Here is a 15815-nt window from a genome sequence, read left to right as displayed (position 1 = left end):
AACCATTGAGACTCAGAGAATTTCAGTGACTTGACTGAGGTTACAGACAGTGAAGAGGTTCCAAAACCTGACTCCCAAATTTTCTTTCCTTCTAGAAAATTAAATCATCAGGCAAAAACAGAACTGAGCACGGGCGTTTTGCTCCCAGAGATTCCATCTTTATTCCCCACCAGCCGTCATCATCAGGCTGGTTAACTGTAAGCTCCCTGCAGGCAAGGACCTTTCCTTTTTTGCTTCTATCCCCAATGCCTTGAATATACTGGATGCTTAATTAAAGTTTATTGAATTAAATTATTTGAATGAATGAGTGCTACTGGTTTCTGATATGCAGTAGCATTGGTAATGGGATGAGAGAAGGCTCATGATTGTCTTGACGTAGGCAATTCCCAATGCGGAAATCCTTCTAGAGTTGCAGATCAGCAACTTGTCTGTAACTCAAGTTACAGTTAATTGGTTGTCTGGGGACCCCGAGAAGTCGAGATCACTTAGACCCTGAGAGAGCAAGGTCACAGCCCATATGCATTGTTCAAACCCAGGACTTGAACCCTGGATTCCCTAACTCAAAGGCTGTTCCTACTACGCGACATACTGCGTCTTAACTGGGAGGCACAATCAACACTATGCCCTTTTCTTCTTACAGGACATCTTTAAAATTCCTGATATTTATACCAAGCTTTTAAGCTTGTAATATCTTACTTGAGCCTCAAAACAGCTCAGCCAATGTGGTACTATAAGCATTATAATTCCCATTTTTCAGCCGGCACGCCCAAGATCATAAAGCCCATAACTGTCAATTAGGATTTAAATTCAGGCAGATCTCTTCTGAAATTAAATCTAACTATGGTTTGCCATTATGGCCACAATGCCCTCCCCTCATTGTCAATTTCAAAATCTCAACCCTTTGATCTAGCGACACTTGAACTTCAATCCCATTTCCTGATGAAATAAATCACTCCAAAGATAATATCTCAGAAATATTACAGAGTTGCTGTTGGTCGACGGACTTGGGTTTGCTCCAAGAAACAACATGGGTCTATTTCAGAATCTCAGAGCTACAAGGGAACTCAGCAACCACCCAGACCAGGGTTTCTTAGCCATAGGCGGGGGAAACTTGTCATTTTGATAACTGTATTTCACTATAAATGGTTTCCTTTGTCATCCCCCATATTTAATTTTATGCATTTAAAAACCTTCTTCTTGAGAGGGGTTCATGGGCTTCCCCAGAATGCCTAAGGAATCCAGAAGACAAGCTTTGGCTTTACATTGTCCTCTCCAAGAAGCCATTCAGCCTGTCTTCAGACAGATGTCTATTGTGTGACCTCTAAGGTTGCTTTTAGCTCAAAATCCTATGAGCCAGTGACCACAGGTCTCTCTTGGTGAGACACACTTTGTGTCAGCATGGGGGAAAGGAGCCCAGAGCTGAACTGCCGAGTAAACAAATCTACATTATTGTGGATGTGAAAAACAGAAAGTCAAGTTGTAAATAGTAAAACTACAAATTGGCCTTTTTTTGTAAATCACTTCCTTCCCCACCTTCTTCAACTTTGCACAAACAAAACACACACACATATTTATGTATGCATGTATATTTGCAAATTTGTATATATATGAGTTCAAATTTATGCACATTTGTATACACACACACACACATACACACACACACACACACACACACACACACACACACAAATTCAAATTTCCTCAAATCCCTTGACATTTTCAGTGCACTTCTCGATGGACTGTACTAGGGACTTTCTTCCAGTCAAGTGTGATGAAATCAATCTGAAGTTCAAATTATTAGATTCAAAGGCTCCGTGATAACTCAGGTTATCCAGGTTGCCTCCATCAAAGGCTGTGTAGCCGGCTGGCTCCTCCCAGTCTTTTCCAAATCAGAATCGTAGAACTACAGACTCAGAAAGGACTCCAGCAGCCATCTCTTTGGACCTGAACTTCATGAGTTTTTTCATATTAAGACCCTATTGCTGATCTGGCTCTTGCTCGTTGGGATCTCCATTCTCTACAGGCTGTCTGACATGAGATAAGCTAGTCCTTATTTGTCAGAGCAGGATAGTGAACCATCCCAGGGAATAACAAGCTCATAGGGTATCTACAAAGAACCCAGAATTGGAGTGGAAAACATGGCTTTGGGAATGCCCTGTTCACATGCCCAGGTATATTATTGTCTGGCTCTTGAGATAAAGATTTTGTGCCAACAACTTCCTTTATTAGATGTTCATTAGAGTGCCATTATCATTTGAGAAACTTAAGCAATTAATTTGAAATTGGGTAATTTCTTTGTGTCACAGATGTGAGGGGGCCCATGGATTGATTCTATGCTTTCCTTATCCTGCTCGATTCTGACTTCTGCCATCTTGGTTCTTGGGCCATATCTTATTGATCAGTACAAAAAATGCTGAAGAAAGGAGGGATCGCTTTCAAATGCTCATCCTGCAGATAGCAGAGAACACTGTAAGAGCCACCTCCAGAAACTTCTCCAGCTTCTGTTCAAAGTAGGACATGGACAACCCAGTAGATAATGGAGGACAGATTGTCCTCTGGATTCCTTTAGGGTCAGGGGCGCAGGATCATAGAACCAGAGCTACTCAGGGACTGCATTAAACTTGGAAGGCTGGGTGGCCAGTTGACTACATATTTCCTTGAATGTGATACTCCATCTCCTGCCTTTGGGTCTTTCTTTTCTATTTTTAGAATGTCTTCTCTGTCCTCACTTTGGCCTCTTGGCTTCCCTAATCCCTCTTTCTATAGGAACCCCTACTACTAGTGCTATTCCACAGAGATTAACTTGTATACACTCTACATCATGTTGTTTGCACCCTATCTCCCCCAATGAATTAGGACCTTCCTGAGGGTAGGGAGCATGTTTTTGCCTTTCTTTATAGCCCTGGTGCTTATAGACTCTGGACCTGGCTAGGGAGCAGTTGTTTGCAAATTGCCTCTTGTATTAGCTTGGGAGGTCCTTGAGAGGTAGCTCTTTGGGAGGGAGGGAGAGAAGGAAAGAGAAGGTGGGGGGGGAAGAGAGAGGGAAGGAGAGAGGGGGAAGGGGGGAAAGAGGGAGGGAGGAAGAGAGGGAGTGAGGGAAGAAGGGAGGGAGAGAAAGAGACAGAAGGAGAGAGAGAGACAGAGACAGAGACAGAAGGAGAGAGACAGAGATAGAGACAGAGAGAGACAAAGAAACAGAGAGAGAGAGAGAGAACATATGTAAATAATTATCTATCCAGGTCTGTGAGAGGGGTGGAGGGAGGAAAGGAAGAAAGGGGGGGGGGAGAGAGAAACACAGAGAGAGAGAGACACACACAGACAGACACAGAGAGAAAGAGACACACACAGAGATAGAGATGGGGATTGACAGAGACAAACATACAGAGAGAGACAGAGGCAGAGATGGAGAGAGAGAGAGAGAGAGAGAGAGAGAGAGAGAGAGAGAGAGAGAGAAGAAAAGAAAAACAGTTTTCAGTGGCATATGTCATCACTGAATTAATTCTGTTTGCCTTTTACTGGCTTGGATTTCATCCCAGTAGGAAGCAAATAAAAAATGATTACAATGTGGTGTGGATGCTTCAGGCAGGCATCCTCCATCAGACGGACCCCAACCCTCTCCACTGTGCCACTCAGCCCAGGGTAAGGAAGCCTCGTCCTTTCAACAAGAAGAAAAGCATATTTTCAATGACAAAGATGGGCCGGGATCTAAAACAAGGTCAGAAGTTGGGGAATGAAGAGAGCAAGTTCTGGGTGTCTTGAAGGGTGGGAGAAGGCCACGCGGAAGGGAGGCATTTCCTGTGCCCATAAATCTGCCGCCTTGGCAGGCCGTCCACCAGCTCAATCGTGGGCAACATAAATGTGTTTATTCTCCCTAAGTAAAGCCACTCATCACCATAAACTGTAGATAATAAAAGCAGCAGCTTTTATCAGGGCATAAAACTTTCTCCCCCTCTCCTTCCACCCCAGTCCTGACATTTCATAAACCACCGATGCAGAGAAGCCACGGTTTGCCATTTACAAATGCAGATGGATGCTCCCAATATCGGACGGGGCTTCTGTCCCACCATGATGGATCTTGGGCTGGCTCGCAGCATCCCATTTGTTTCCATTAGAACACCCCCACCATTCACACCCACCTCCCTTTCTATCTATCACTCCAAGAGGAGCTCCTGATCTCTACTGCGGTTGTAGGTGTGGGAAACGGGACAGCTTTTTCCAAAGTCCCATTGGACTTCCAAGGCCTGTAAATACCGGCTTCAGTAAATCAGCACTCAGTGGACTTTATTACAGTAGCATCTGGAGATTTCAGGTGGCAAAACCTGAGAACCGGTCCTCCTTCCCGTCTGTTCGGTGGCCCCCTGCCATGTGTACTTTCCACTCTCAGCATGGACTTAGAGCATTCCACCTTTCTCTCTCACCTTCTCTTCCTTCCCCAGCCCTCTGCAAGAAACTCTAGGAGCCCCTTATGGAGTCTAGTTCTTCAAGTGTACGGCTTAGCCAAAAGGATCACTCCAACCACCTAATTGTGGTCCAGTGCCGCCCAGGGGGTGGGCTGGGCTACTTCCTGGGACCGCTCCTCCCCAGCTACATTAATTATGGGGCTTTTACCTTCTCAGAACCAAAGACTCCCTAATTAGCACTTGAGCCCCCTCCCCAAAGTCTGCAAAGCTCAGGAGAAATAAATCCAGGGAGGGTTCCAAAGAAAGACAGTACTGATAAGGTTACCCATACAATGCAATTCAACAAACTCTCTTAATCCCATTTTTATAGGTAGCAGATTCACAGGGTTACCGGATGCCCACTGAGTCCAGAAGATGAATTTACAGACCACTCCCCTGAGGGGGCTAGCTGTGATTAGACCTTCTTCTCTTCCACAGCCAGTCCAGGGGAACCTCACATCCATCTACCTTTTCTCCCCAACCCTCCAGAATGAGAGGTGGGGGCAATTAACTCTTGGTTTGGGGCTCCCCCTGGAGAAAGCACAGGACTTATTTTATTTTTTTGTCTCTCTTCACCTCCCCAGGACCTTAGGATGGTGTCTGGAACAGAAATGCCTCCCAAGCCAACTGAACTGAACTGAATCAATGAAGATGGGGTTTTAAGCCTCACCTGAAAATCTTATTATGAAATCTCAGAGGGAGTGAAAATGAGTTTTTTCTATTGACTACATCTTTAAAATGGCAGGGAAGAGTTTACAACATTAGACTAAATGTCTTTTATTTTCCTCCTCAGAATAGAATAATGCTTAAGCTACTGAATATTAAGTGGGAAGCCCTAAATATGTATTTGCTCTTAGTACAAATAAGTAAATAAGGCAGAAACATGATAGAGATTACAGAGAGTAAGAATCATGGCGCCATATTTGTTTAAAGTGATTCACCTCCGGCATATGTTAAGGGCCATTTGAAAATAATCACAGGAAGATGGGCTGAGAAGTAGGGAAAGCTCAAAGAATGAGAATTATTGGCAATTTAATCATTCCTTTGCTCTCTCACCATTCTTTTACCATCCATGTTCACAATCATCATCATTTTAGTCAATTCCATAACTCTATTTTATTGGCTGTAACTTTAGGGACCTTTTAAAAAGAAGGTCATTTTCTACTTTTTGGGAAGTAACTAATTGGGAAAAGAAGTCCTTAGACCAAGGTGATTAAAAAAAAAGCAATTATTAAATGCCTACTGTGTGGCAGGCACTCTGAGGGAAAAAAAGGCAAACAGAGGCATGTTTTCTTGGAACTCACAGACTGATGGGTGGGAAAATATGAAAGTGACTTGTTATAAATAAACATACAGGATAATTTAGTGATAATCACTGAGAGGAGGCACTAAGACCAAGGAGGGCTGAGAAAGGCTTCCTATAAAAGGGAAGGATGGAACTGGAACCAGAAGGAAGGCAGGAGACAGGGCATGCATATTGTTGGCCTTTTCAATATAATAGAACCTGAAAATCTCTCTGCTTTTGGGAAGACCAAGAGCTTTGGGAAGCCAGTGTGGTACAGGGGAAAGAGCATCTGACAGGATCTGAATTCAGAATCTGCCCCTGATGCTTATTGCTTGGCTGTGACATTGAGCAAGTTACCTCATTCTCTCTTGAGTTTTCTTTTCTAGAAAATAGGAGAGGTTGGGGAAAATGAGGAGGTTGGACCAGGTGGTCCCAGACATCCCTTTTAATGTTTTATCTGTGACTCAATGATCCCATAATAGGTTGAGGCTTGGAGTAAAGTCCAGCACTAGACTTGTGTGTTTACCATGTACCAATATACCAGTACAGCTAAACACAGGGACACTGACCACCAGTTTTATCCATGCTTCCCATGAAACAAAGAAAAGTAGAAAATGGCCCCTAGTCCTTTTGGCTTTGGGAGGCTAGGTGAATAGAGTGCCACGCCTAGAGTCTGGAAGCCCTGAGTTCAAATCTGGCCACTTACTATGGTACCCTGGACTTATCAGTTTTCCAGTCTGTAAAATGAGCTTGAGAAGGAAATGTCGAACTCCCCATTATCTTTGTCGAGAAAATCCCAAATGGAGTCATAAAGATCCAGATGTGAGTCAATTGACTTCTGTAGCAGGGGAAAGAGAAAAAGGGGACAGAGGATGGATGACATGGGTGAGAGTTCTATAACAAAGGCAAGCAAGGACAGGTTGTGGGTTGTAACCCCAGGCTGTAAACCCTGGTAGGAAAACCCATAGTGATAAGATCACAGATCTATTGGCTTATGGAAGAATGGCATTACTGGTGAACTAAGATAATGTCAAAAGCCACATAACCACTTAGCATGAATATATGTTTCATTTCTCCTCCCATGACCTCACAGCTGTGCCTTCCAGCTAAGTGGGACAGACCACCATTGAGACCTGTAGGGTGATCTGGTAGTCTATGGACCTGCAGATTCTGTGAGCGAATCCATTGTTTTGGGCCAACAAAGACTTAGAAGAAGGGGATAAAAGTTCTCAGAAAAGTACCTCTGCTCTCTTCAGTTGGACCATTCCATTTTTTAGAATTACTGGACAGATGAGAGCAGCTCTCCAAGTTGCAAACAATCCACAAATATTATTTAAGAGCTTACTATATGTTAGGTATCTTGAATACTAACATAAAATTAAGACTTACATTCTTTTGTATTGAAATAGGCACAAAATTGAAGTCCTAGGAGAAGGTTATAAAGAAGGGAACAAAAAAGAGGGTTTCCCCAATTCTCTTGCCATTGGGCTTGCTACTAGCTCCTTTGGACTCTCAAAGGGGCTGCCTAGTTGGACACTGCCATTCAAGGGGGTCCGATCTCCTTGAAGGAAAGTATGGTCACACTTGCAGCACACTTCCTTAATTGAAATCTGCTCTATTGGTCTAAGATGTTATCCCTCAAGTTCCCTGATTACTCCTTATATCACCTGATCTAAAAACCACGTACCATGTTTATTAGAATAAAGAAAGCACAGAGACCATGTCATATGAGGAGCCGCTGAAGAAACAGAAATCCATTTACTTGGAGAAAAGAAGCCTTAAGGTGACATAATAATGTTTTTATCTTTAGCAACTGAAGAGCTGTTACAAAAGAGGAGGTAGACTTGCTGACTTTGATCCCAAATATTAGGACAAGGACGTCCCAATGGGTGAGAAAGCACCAAGGTACAAAGAAATGAATTTAATCTAGGAGGATTCATATGTTTAATATTAATAAGTGGAGGAAAAATATATTTCCTAGCAGCAAGAGCTCCCCCAAAGTGAAATGGGCTTCCTTAGGAGAATGAGGAAAGTCTAAGGAACACCAGGCTGACCACTCCTCAGGCACAGTAAGGGACCCAGCCCTGACCATGTCCAATATTGGCTTTGGCCAACTGGCGCCCAATTCTTGGGGCATGGAAGGTGCAGAACATTAGAAGCTGGAACTTCATCTTGGGCAAATAATGTGTTTTGTCAGCAAGAAACACTTCTCATGATTGTATGTTTGTATGGATGATTTCGAGGTTCTAGAGAAGATGTTCATTTTTGAGTCTGAGTCAGGTGGTTGCCAGGTCCCTTCCAGCTCCGAGATCTGGCAATACTTTATTTCTATATATCTCTTGAAGTAATAACTAGAACATTGAATTTGTTCCGAAAGTTCTGGGTTCAAATTCTGCTTTTGACAACGATTTGTTGGGTGATCTGAAGCACTTTGCTAAATTTCTTTAAGGCTCAGTTTTCTCATCTGTAAAAAGGAGAGGATCAAATAGCTCTTTCTCCCAGGATGGTTGAGAAGGACAAGGGATGAGCATTTTGTAAACTCTAAGTGCCATATAGAATAAGCCATTACTTTTGGCTAACATAGGATATTATGGCTCTCCAAAGTCTAGTACAAATGTCCCTTCTAGATTATCTAGAAAGTTTTCCAGTTACCACAAAAGACCTCTCTTGCCATGTCTTTTCCCTTGCTTTAAAGGTAACATTTTCTCATGATTGTACCAACTAGTCAAGCGAAGCAAATGATTTTATGGCACAGATTAGAGGAAGAGTTGGGTCAGGAATTGAGGTCAAAGGTTGAGTGTTTAAGAGACACTGCCTTTGTACCCAAGGTTTCCAGTAACTAACCAATTTATTCAGGGACACTTTCAACAACTCATTATTCTTTCTATTCTGCCTTTGAATAGTCAACTGGTCTATATATGGAGTTAAATGTCCCTTCCTTGAGTCAGTCCTGGACAGAATGCTTTTGACCATTTCCTTACCACTGGTGCAAAACTGAAGGGCACTCAAAGACCTTTAAAAAATTAGACCATTACTAGCTTTAAGGAGGAATGTAACTCAAAGCATGAAAATTTATTCTGTTATAACTTCACATACGAGGTCTCAGCTTTTGATGAATTTTAATGTTTACAAGTGTAAAAGCAAATAAATATTTACCAGTTGCTTTTCTCTCTCCTCTTTCTCTCTCTCTCTCTCTTTTTTGCACTCTTATAACTCCATGACAGCTTTGATGCAAAAAATTTGTTACCAAACATTTTGGAGTCTGGCAAAATCAAAGATTTTTTTATTAAAAGACAACAAACCACAACAATAACAACCCTTGTGCTCACATGAGGGGAAAAAAAAAGAGATGGCTTCATTAAATGAGATAGATAAATGGCAGAGACAGGGGAGGGAAAGAATAATTATATGGCTGACTGTGTTGTAGAGACCCAGTCCTGACAGTGCCCAGTTCTGGCTTCAGCCAACTGGCACCCGACTCTTTGGGGCCCGGACAGTGAAGAACATTAGGAGAACTGCAATTTCATCTTGGGCAAATAAAGTGGTTTGTCAGCAAAAAATATTTCTCACGATTATATGTTTGTATGTATTATTTTGAACGTCCTAAAGAGCTCGATTCCAAGCAGATTTATCAAGAGAACTAAATTATTGCCAAATGACAAAAGTACTTGAACTAAGTTACTGTTTTTAAAAAAAAAAAAAAAAAAAAGGTTGGAAAGGGTCACATTTTAAAATCAGAAAATGGAAGACAAATAATCCCAATGACTTATATGACCCTTTTAGATTAGCAAAACATTTTACAGAGCCTATCTCATTCCATTCCAAAGATCCCATTGATTAGGAAATATAAATTAAATTGAGGTTTATGATGTTATGGAATAAGGCATTTGTTAAGTTGTTTTTCAGTTGTATTTGACTCTTTATGCCCCATTTTGGAGTTCCTTCTCCAGCTCATTTTACTGATGAGGAGGATATTGAGGAAATCAGGATTAAGTGACTTGGTCAGGGTCCTACAGCTGGTAAATGTCTCAGGAAGATGAGTCTTCCTGACTTCAGATCTAGTGCTCAATGTATTATGGCACCACCTAGCTGCCTATGGAATAAGACATAAAAAAGGTAAATGGGAATTTAGGTAAGTGTGAGAGCAAACTCAATAGAACCACACAATGATACCTTAATGAAAGATTCCACTAAACTCATTGCTGATGGGATGTAGCTAAATGGCTGCATAATGAGCCATATAGAATCTGAAGGCTAGCACAAAATAGCTCTCTTCCCCCAGAAAAGATTAAAAGCAGAGATGGAGACAGAATTATTGATAACGGAGACATGTTCAGAGATAGTCACTTCATTAGTTTTGCTGTATAGTTTTTTGTTGTTATTAAGGCAGGTTCTCTGAGAGGAGAAGAGGAATACTAGGGAGAAATAAAAGGCTTTACTTAAAAATAAAAAGGTAAAGACTTGTTTTTTGTCCAAACCTGTGAATTGAGCTACCTGGGGATACTTCCACTGTGGAACCTCCTTCTACTGCTGCTCCAATTTTTCTAGAAGTCTTTCCAATCCTTTCTGGTGTAATTACCTGCCATTTCTGCTGTATGTACCTTGGGATATATGTAGTTATTTGCATGTTGCTTCTCCCATTAGAATGTGAGCTGCCTGCTGTTCTGAACTTCCTTTTTTGTATTTTTTTTGTGCTGGCACTTAGGAGAGCTTCCTAAATGCTTGTTGGACACCTGGGTGAACAAGATATTCCTCACTGCTTCAGAGAATTGCCAAGAGGAACAGAGGGGGTTCAATTACTGGCCCATGGGCACCCCACCTGGATGTGTCAAAGGCAGGACGGGAAGGTCTTTAGTCTTTACCTACTAGGCTATAGGTTGCCTCTTAGGTACTGAAATATAAGTATCTTTTAGGAGAGAGAATAACAGAATATTCAAGCCCTAGCACACCATATTTTTACCTGAAAGGGCCCTTTGAGAGAATCTATTCTAACCCCTTCATTTTACAGACAATGAATCCAAGGTTGGAGAGGTGAGCTATGGGATAGCCATGTGAGATAGTGATAGAATGCTGAGCCTGGAGTCAGGAAGAGCCAAATTTAAAAATCTGACCTCAGACACTTGTTAGTTGTATGATCCTGAGCATGTCACTTAACTTCTGTTTGCCTCAGTTTCCTCATTGGTAAAAAGGGGATAGTGATAGATTTTACCTCAAAAGGTTGTTGGGAGGATCAATGAGATAGTAATTGCAAAGCACCCAGCACACTGCCTGGCACATGCAGGCTCTAGATAAATGTTAGCCATTATTACATGATTTGCACAAGGTTACCTAGAGAGACAGAGCCAGGGTTCAAATTCAGGTTCTGTGAATCCAAATCCCAAGCTTTCTCTGCTGATCCATACTGCTTTCCTTGCAGATTCTCCCTAACTCATTTAAAACCCCACCAGCCTGGAGATTATGGTCTATCCATTTTCCCCCTTACCTGGATTTACAGTGATGAATTTATCATCAGGAAATCGGTCCCCTTTGGAGCTCGGCTTTTTGGATGGCACCTCTGGTCTCTTGGGGTCCTTGCCCGTATGATGTTCGCCTGTGACCATAGAGGGCACTTGGGTGGAGGTGACGGGGTCCGTGCTGGGCTCGGTCACTGTTTCCCTTCTCTCATCTGCTGGGTCTGTGGGGAGGACATTGGGATCCGGCCCTTGGCCAGCTATAGTTTCGTTTCTGTCCTCCTCCACAGTTCGATTAGGAGACGCTGGCACAAGCGTGGGCTTGGTTCTGTTCTGGACCTCCGTGCTGTGGGTCACTCCATTTTTTTCCTTCTTTTCCGAATCCTTTTCCCCCTCCTCCTCGTGTTCCCTTTCGCCATCCTCGCTCTCACTCTTCTCATTCTTCTCGCCTTCCTCGGCGCCTTCGCCGTCCTTGGTCAGGGTAGAGTCGCTTTCCGGGGCCGGAGAAGACAAGGCCTCTGTCGTGGCTACCACGGGCCTGGCCGACTGTTTGCTGGCCGAAGCCGCCGTCGGGAGGCGGGTGGGCCACACGGTGCTGGGGAAGGAAGAGATCCCCCCGCCGCTAAAGCCGAGGCCGGCGAGCAGGGTGCTGGTCACCACCGAAGCCACGGTCGCCTGGCTTCCGCTCGAGGACGGACCCATTCCAGTAGCCATCGAAACGAATGAGAAGGGGATGCCCGATGAAGTCCAAGTGGAAGACCCAGAGCTGATGGGCGCCATGTCGGCGGAAGAAGCAGGAGAGGCTGTAGGCTTGAAGGATCAACGGGGCGGGTTAGGAAGGGACAAAGGAGAAAACAAAATGGAGAGAGAGTCAGTGAGTAGTCCTGGAAAGTCCACACTTCTAAGAATCGGATCTACCTTTTCTACAAGTCAACATATTAACCAAGAATACTTTCTGTTACTTTAAAATTCAACTTTAGTATCACAGAACATAAAAATCAGAGAGTAAAGTCTGAAAGATCATCTGTCCCATTGGTTCTCAAACATTTTATTCTCTACTCTTAAAAACTGAGGACTCCAAAGAGCTTCTGTTTATACAAGTGAGCTCTATCAATATTTACCATATTCTTGAAAACATTTTAATATTATCATAAAAATAGTTTTGATATCGCAGACCCCTAAAAAGGGTAATGGGGGCTTTCTGGAGTTTGCAGGCCATATTCTGGGAACCAATGCTTTAATCTAAAGCATTTAGATTAGCTAATCTAGAGCAGATTAGAAGCATTGTTCATTTTATAAACCAGAAGAGAAGTGGAGATTTAACCTTAAGAGTTGATTACCGAGACACTATTAAATTACGGAAGATATTCAGCTGTGTTGCTCTAACTGGCCCCTAGATGGCACAGTGGCCAAAGTTATCAAGAGCATCCAATTTGGAATGGGAAAAATAGGAGTTCAAATCCTTTCTTAAGGATTTAGCTGTGTGCTCTTGGACAAATTACTTCAGTTCTCTCAGTATTTGTTACTTCTTCTCTAAAATGGTGACAATTATAATTCCTACCTCACAGGTCTGTTTTAAAGATCCAATGGGCTAATACATGTGGAAAATTTTCTAATGTTAACAGCTAACAGCATAATTGTTGGCTGTTATTAGCATGACGGTGTAATAAATAATTAGATGGCACATTGGATATAGAATTCTGGGCCTTGGAGGCAAGTTCTCATCTTCCTGAGTTCGAATCTAGCCTCAGACACTTACTAGCTATATGACTTTGGGCAAGTCACTTAACTCTGTCTCAGTTTACTCGTCTGCAAAATAAACTGAAAGAAAGGGCAAACTTCTTCAGTCTCTGCCAAGAACCCCAAATAAGGTCGTGAAGAGTCACCTATGACTGAAAATGACTGAGCAACATAATTAGTATAGGAGTTATAAGTAAAACGTTGAATCTCAATACAAAAGGACTAATGTTGAGTCAGAGGAAGTTGGTTCAAACATTGGTGTTGGGGCTCACTACCTGTGTGATCTCAGGAAAGGCTGTTCCCTTCTCCATTTCCTCTCTGCACAATAAGAGGTTTAGACTCTATGACCCAGAAGCTCTGTCCAGTACTCTGTGATCCTCTGAAAAGAACTGGCTTCTCCCACCCAGCTCTGCCATTCCGCTAGGATGGCTTTCATCATTGGGTCCCACCCTCTCACTTTATAGATGAGAACCGAGGTCCCTTCTGGCTCTAAAATTCTATGGTTTCATGAACAATTTAAGTGCTTAATAGAGCCATAGAATTTAAAAGCTAATAAAGGTACATAATACAAGATTATTGCTCCAACTCTGGTGTGTATTCATAAAGGTTGAAATTTGGAGCTGGAAGGAGCTTCAGAGCTCATTTATGGCCAAACTCATTCAGTTTCCAGAAGAGGAAACTGAGGACCACCGAGATGAAATGATGTCCCTAGATGATACAGGTAGTGAGATAACACTCCCAGCCAAGACCACAGAGATTCCCAGGGCCCTAGATCCAAGCTAAACACTTCCCATTACTTCAGGCTGCCTCTATTTATTTGACGGCCTATAAAAATGGAAGAACTCTAAGGAATAAAATATAGAGTTGTTTTTTTCCTAGTTAAATAAACTGATTACAATTTTCTCTGACATTGACTTGGATCTAAGGCACCTTAAGATGTTTAGCAACCAATTGCTGCCACCTGGTGGTGATGGCTCAAACTACATGCAAATATATATATATACACATTAAAAATCATTACTTACCACTCCTGTTTTAACAATTCGGGTCCCTTGGAATATTCGAGTAGTATTGGCTAGGGGGAAAAAGAAATTTCATTTTCAAGACAGAGTTTTCTTTAAGAAGCTCCATAGCCACCACCTTAGCTAGATTTTTGCTGTTCGTTCACCAGAATGATTTATTTTTTTGGTTATTGTTGCAATTGGAGCATGAGCAGTTTGGGATAATTAATAGAAAATCATCAATATCATAAACTACATGTGGCATTGAAAATGAGTAAAAATGCTTATGATCAAAATACATCAAACTTAGCACATAGCAGAGGGTCAGGCAAGTAGGAGGCATTTAAAAATGCTTGAGAACCTGATTTGGCAGGGGTGCTGTTTTTGTTTTTCTACAAACCTAGATTTCCATTCATTCTGAATATGGAAATTAGTGAAGGAAAAACTACTCCATTCCACAGTGAAACATACAGAAGAAAATGGTGATCTGTCTTTCTTTCCTCTTTTCCTTCCTTCCTTTTCCTTCCTTCCTTCTTTCTCCCCTTCCTTTTCCTTCCTTCCTTCTTTCTCCTCTTCCTTTTCCTTCCTTCCTTCCTTCCTTCCTTCCTTCCTTCCTTCCTTCCTTCCTTCCTTCCTTCCTTCCTTCCTTCCTTCCTTCCTTCCTTCCTTCCTTCCTTCCTTCCTTCCTTCCTTCCTTCTTCCCTCCTTCTCCAGGGTAACTCCAAGTTTACCACCACCTGAACAAGAAGCCTATAGATAGCAACCCCACCAGATCTTACCCAAGTCCCTTCAAGGATTCAGAACTTACTATCTCCCAGAGGCAACTAATTCCACCTTTACACAGCCTAACCCAGTGGTGTGCTGGGACATATTTAGCACTGGGCTTTCTGAGGAGGAAAATGTACTTAGGACACATGTTTAAAGTCAATCTGCTGTATCCATATTTTCTCCATTGCTTTCTTAAATCTAGATCATAAGCAAAATGATAAATGGAATATTTGTAACATTTGCTGTTCCAAAGTATAAATGTGCATGTTTAAAATTTAACAAGTAGCTCTCATGAACAAATCTGAGCTGGCACCAACATATGCCTGACCTTAACTCTTGGAAAGTTTTTCTCAACTTTAACTGGTGGGAAATTTTCTCATCTGGATTAGAATAAAAACTTCTTGAGGTCAGAGGCTATTTTCATGCTTAGGATAATTCCAGGTGCTCTGTAGGTGCTTAATAAATACATTCTGAATCTATGATGGCATTCGGCCTTCTGGAACTACTTTTGATTCTGAGCTGGGGAAGGGAACAGAGTCAAAGAGAATGAGTCTCCCAAACTGCTTAGCTAGATTTGAGGACCTCAATCAATTGATTAGCATTTATGAGAGACCTACTATGTGACATACAGATATACCCTCTTGCACCAAAAAAATAAGAGGCTGAAGCAGTCCTTACTCTAACAAAGCCAATATTCCCTTGTTTCTCTGCTATTTGGCTTTTCTCTTAGGGTATTCCCATCTACATCTGGATCCACCTGAATTCAGACTTAGATCTCCATTTCCTGCCTCCTCACTTGCATCTCTCAGGGTCTTTGTCCTCCACTGAGGAACAAAGCATGTGCCATCCCTCTCTTAAAGTTCCTCTGATCTCTAATCTTTAGTGCACTCACCCTTCTTAACTTTCCTGGCTCTATACCTCCTTAGGGAGCTAGCTGATCTTCCTGGTGAAATGTAAGCTCCCCAAGGGTAGGGGCTATTTTGTCATTGTCTTTCTATCACCAGTGTCTAGCACTGTACCTGACACAGAACAAATGCTCATTGGAGTTTTATGGATGCCATCTTGGAGGCCCTCAGAGAGTCCCTCTTCAATCTTCCCTTCTCTGGGCTAAACATGCGACATGTCCATTAGC

General features: G+C 42.3%; 1 protein-coding gene across 2 annotated transcripts in view; it reads right to left on the bottom strand.

Moving 5' to 3' along the window:
* Nucleotides 1–15815, bottom strand: part of PTPRG (protein tyrosine phosphatase receptor type G) — a 771239-nt gene that overhangs the window by 109644 nt on the left and 645780 nt on the right. For both annotated transcript variants that reach the window (XM_023498086.2, XM_023498087.2), the window contains exons 11-12: nt 13940–13989; nt 11207–11984 (exon numbers count right to left, since the gene is read on the bottom strand). In XM_023498086.2, coding sequence (XP_023353854.2) covers nt 11207–11984; nt 13940–13989 — 828 coding nt within the window. The remainder of the gene's footprint in view (nt 1–11206; nt 11985–13939; nt 13990–15815) is intronic.

Source organism: Sarcophilus harrisii, chromosome 1 (genome assembly GCF_902635505.1).
Source record: "Sarcophilus harrisii chromosome 1, mSarHar1.11, whole genome shotgun sequence".
NCBI lineage: Eukaryota > Metazoa > Chordata > Mammalia > Dasyuromorphia > Dasyuridae > Sarcophilus > Sarcophilus harrisii.
The sequence above is the reverse complement of the archived record's forward strand: the minus strand, read 5'-3'. Positions and strand labels throughout refer to the sequence as shown.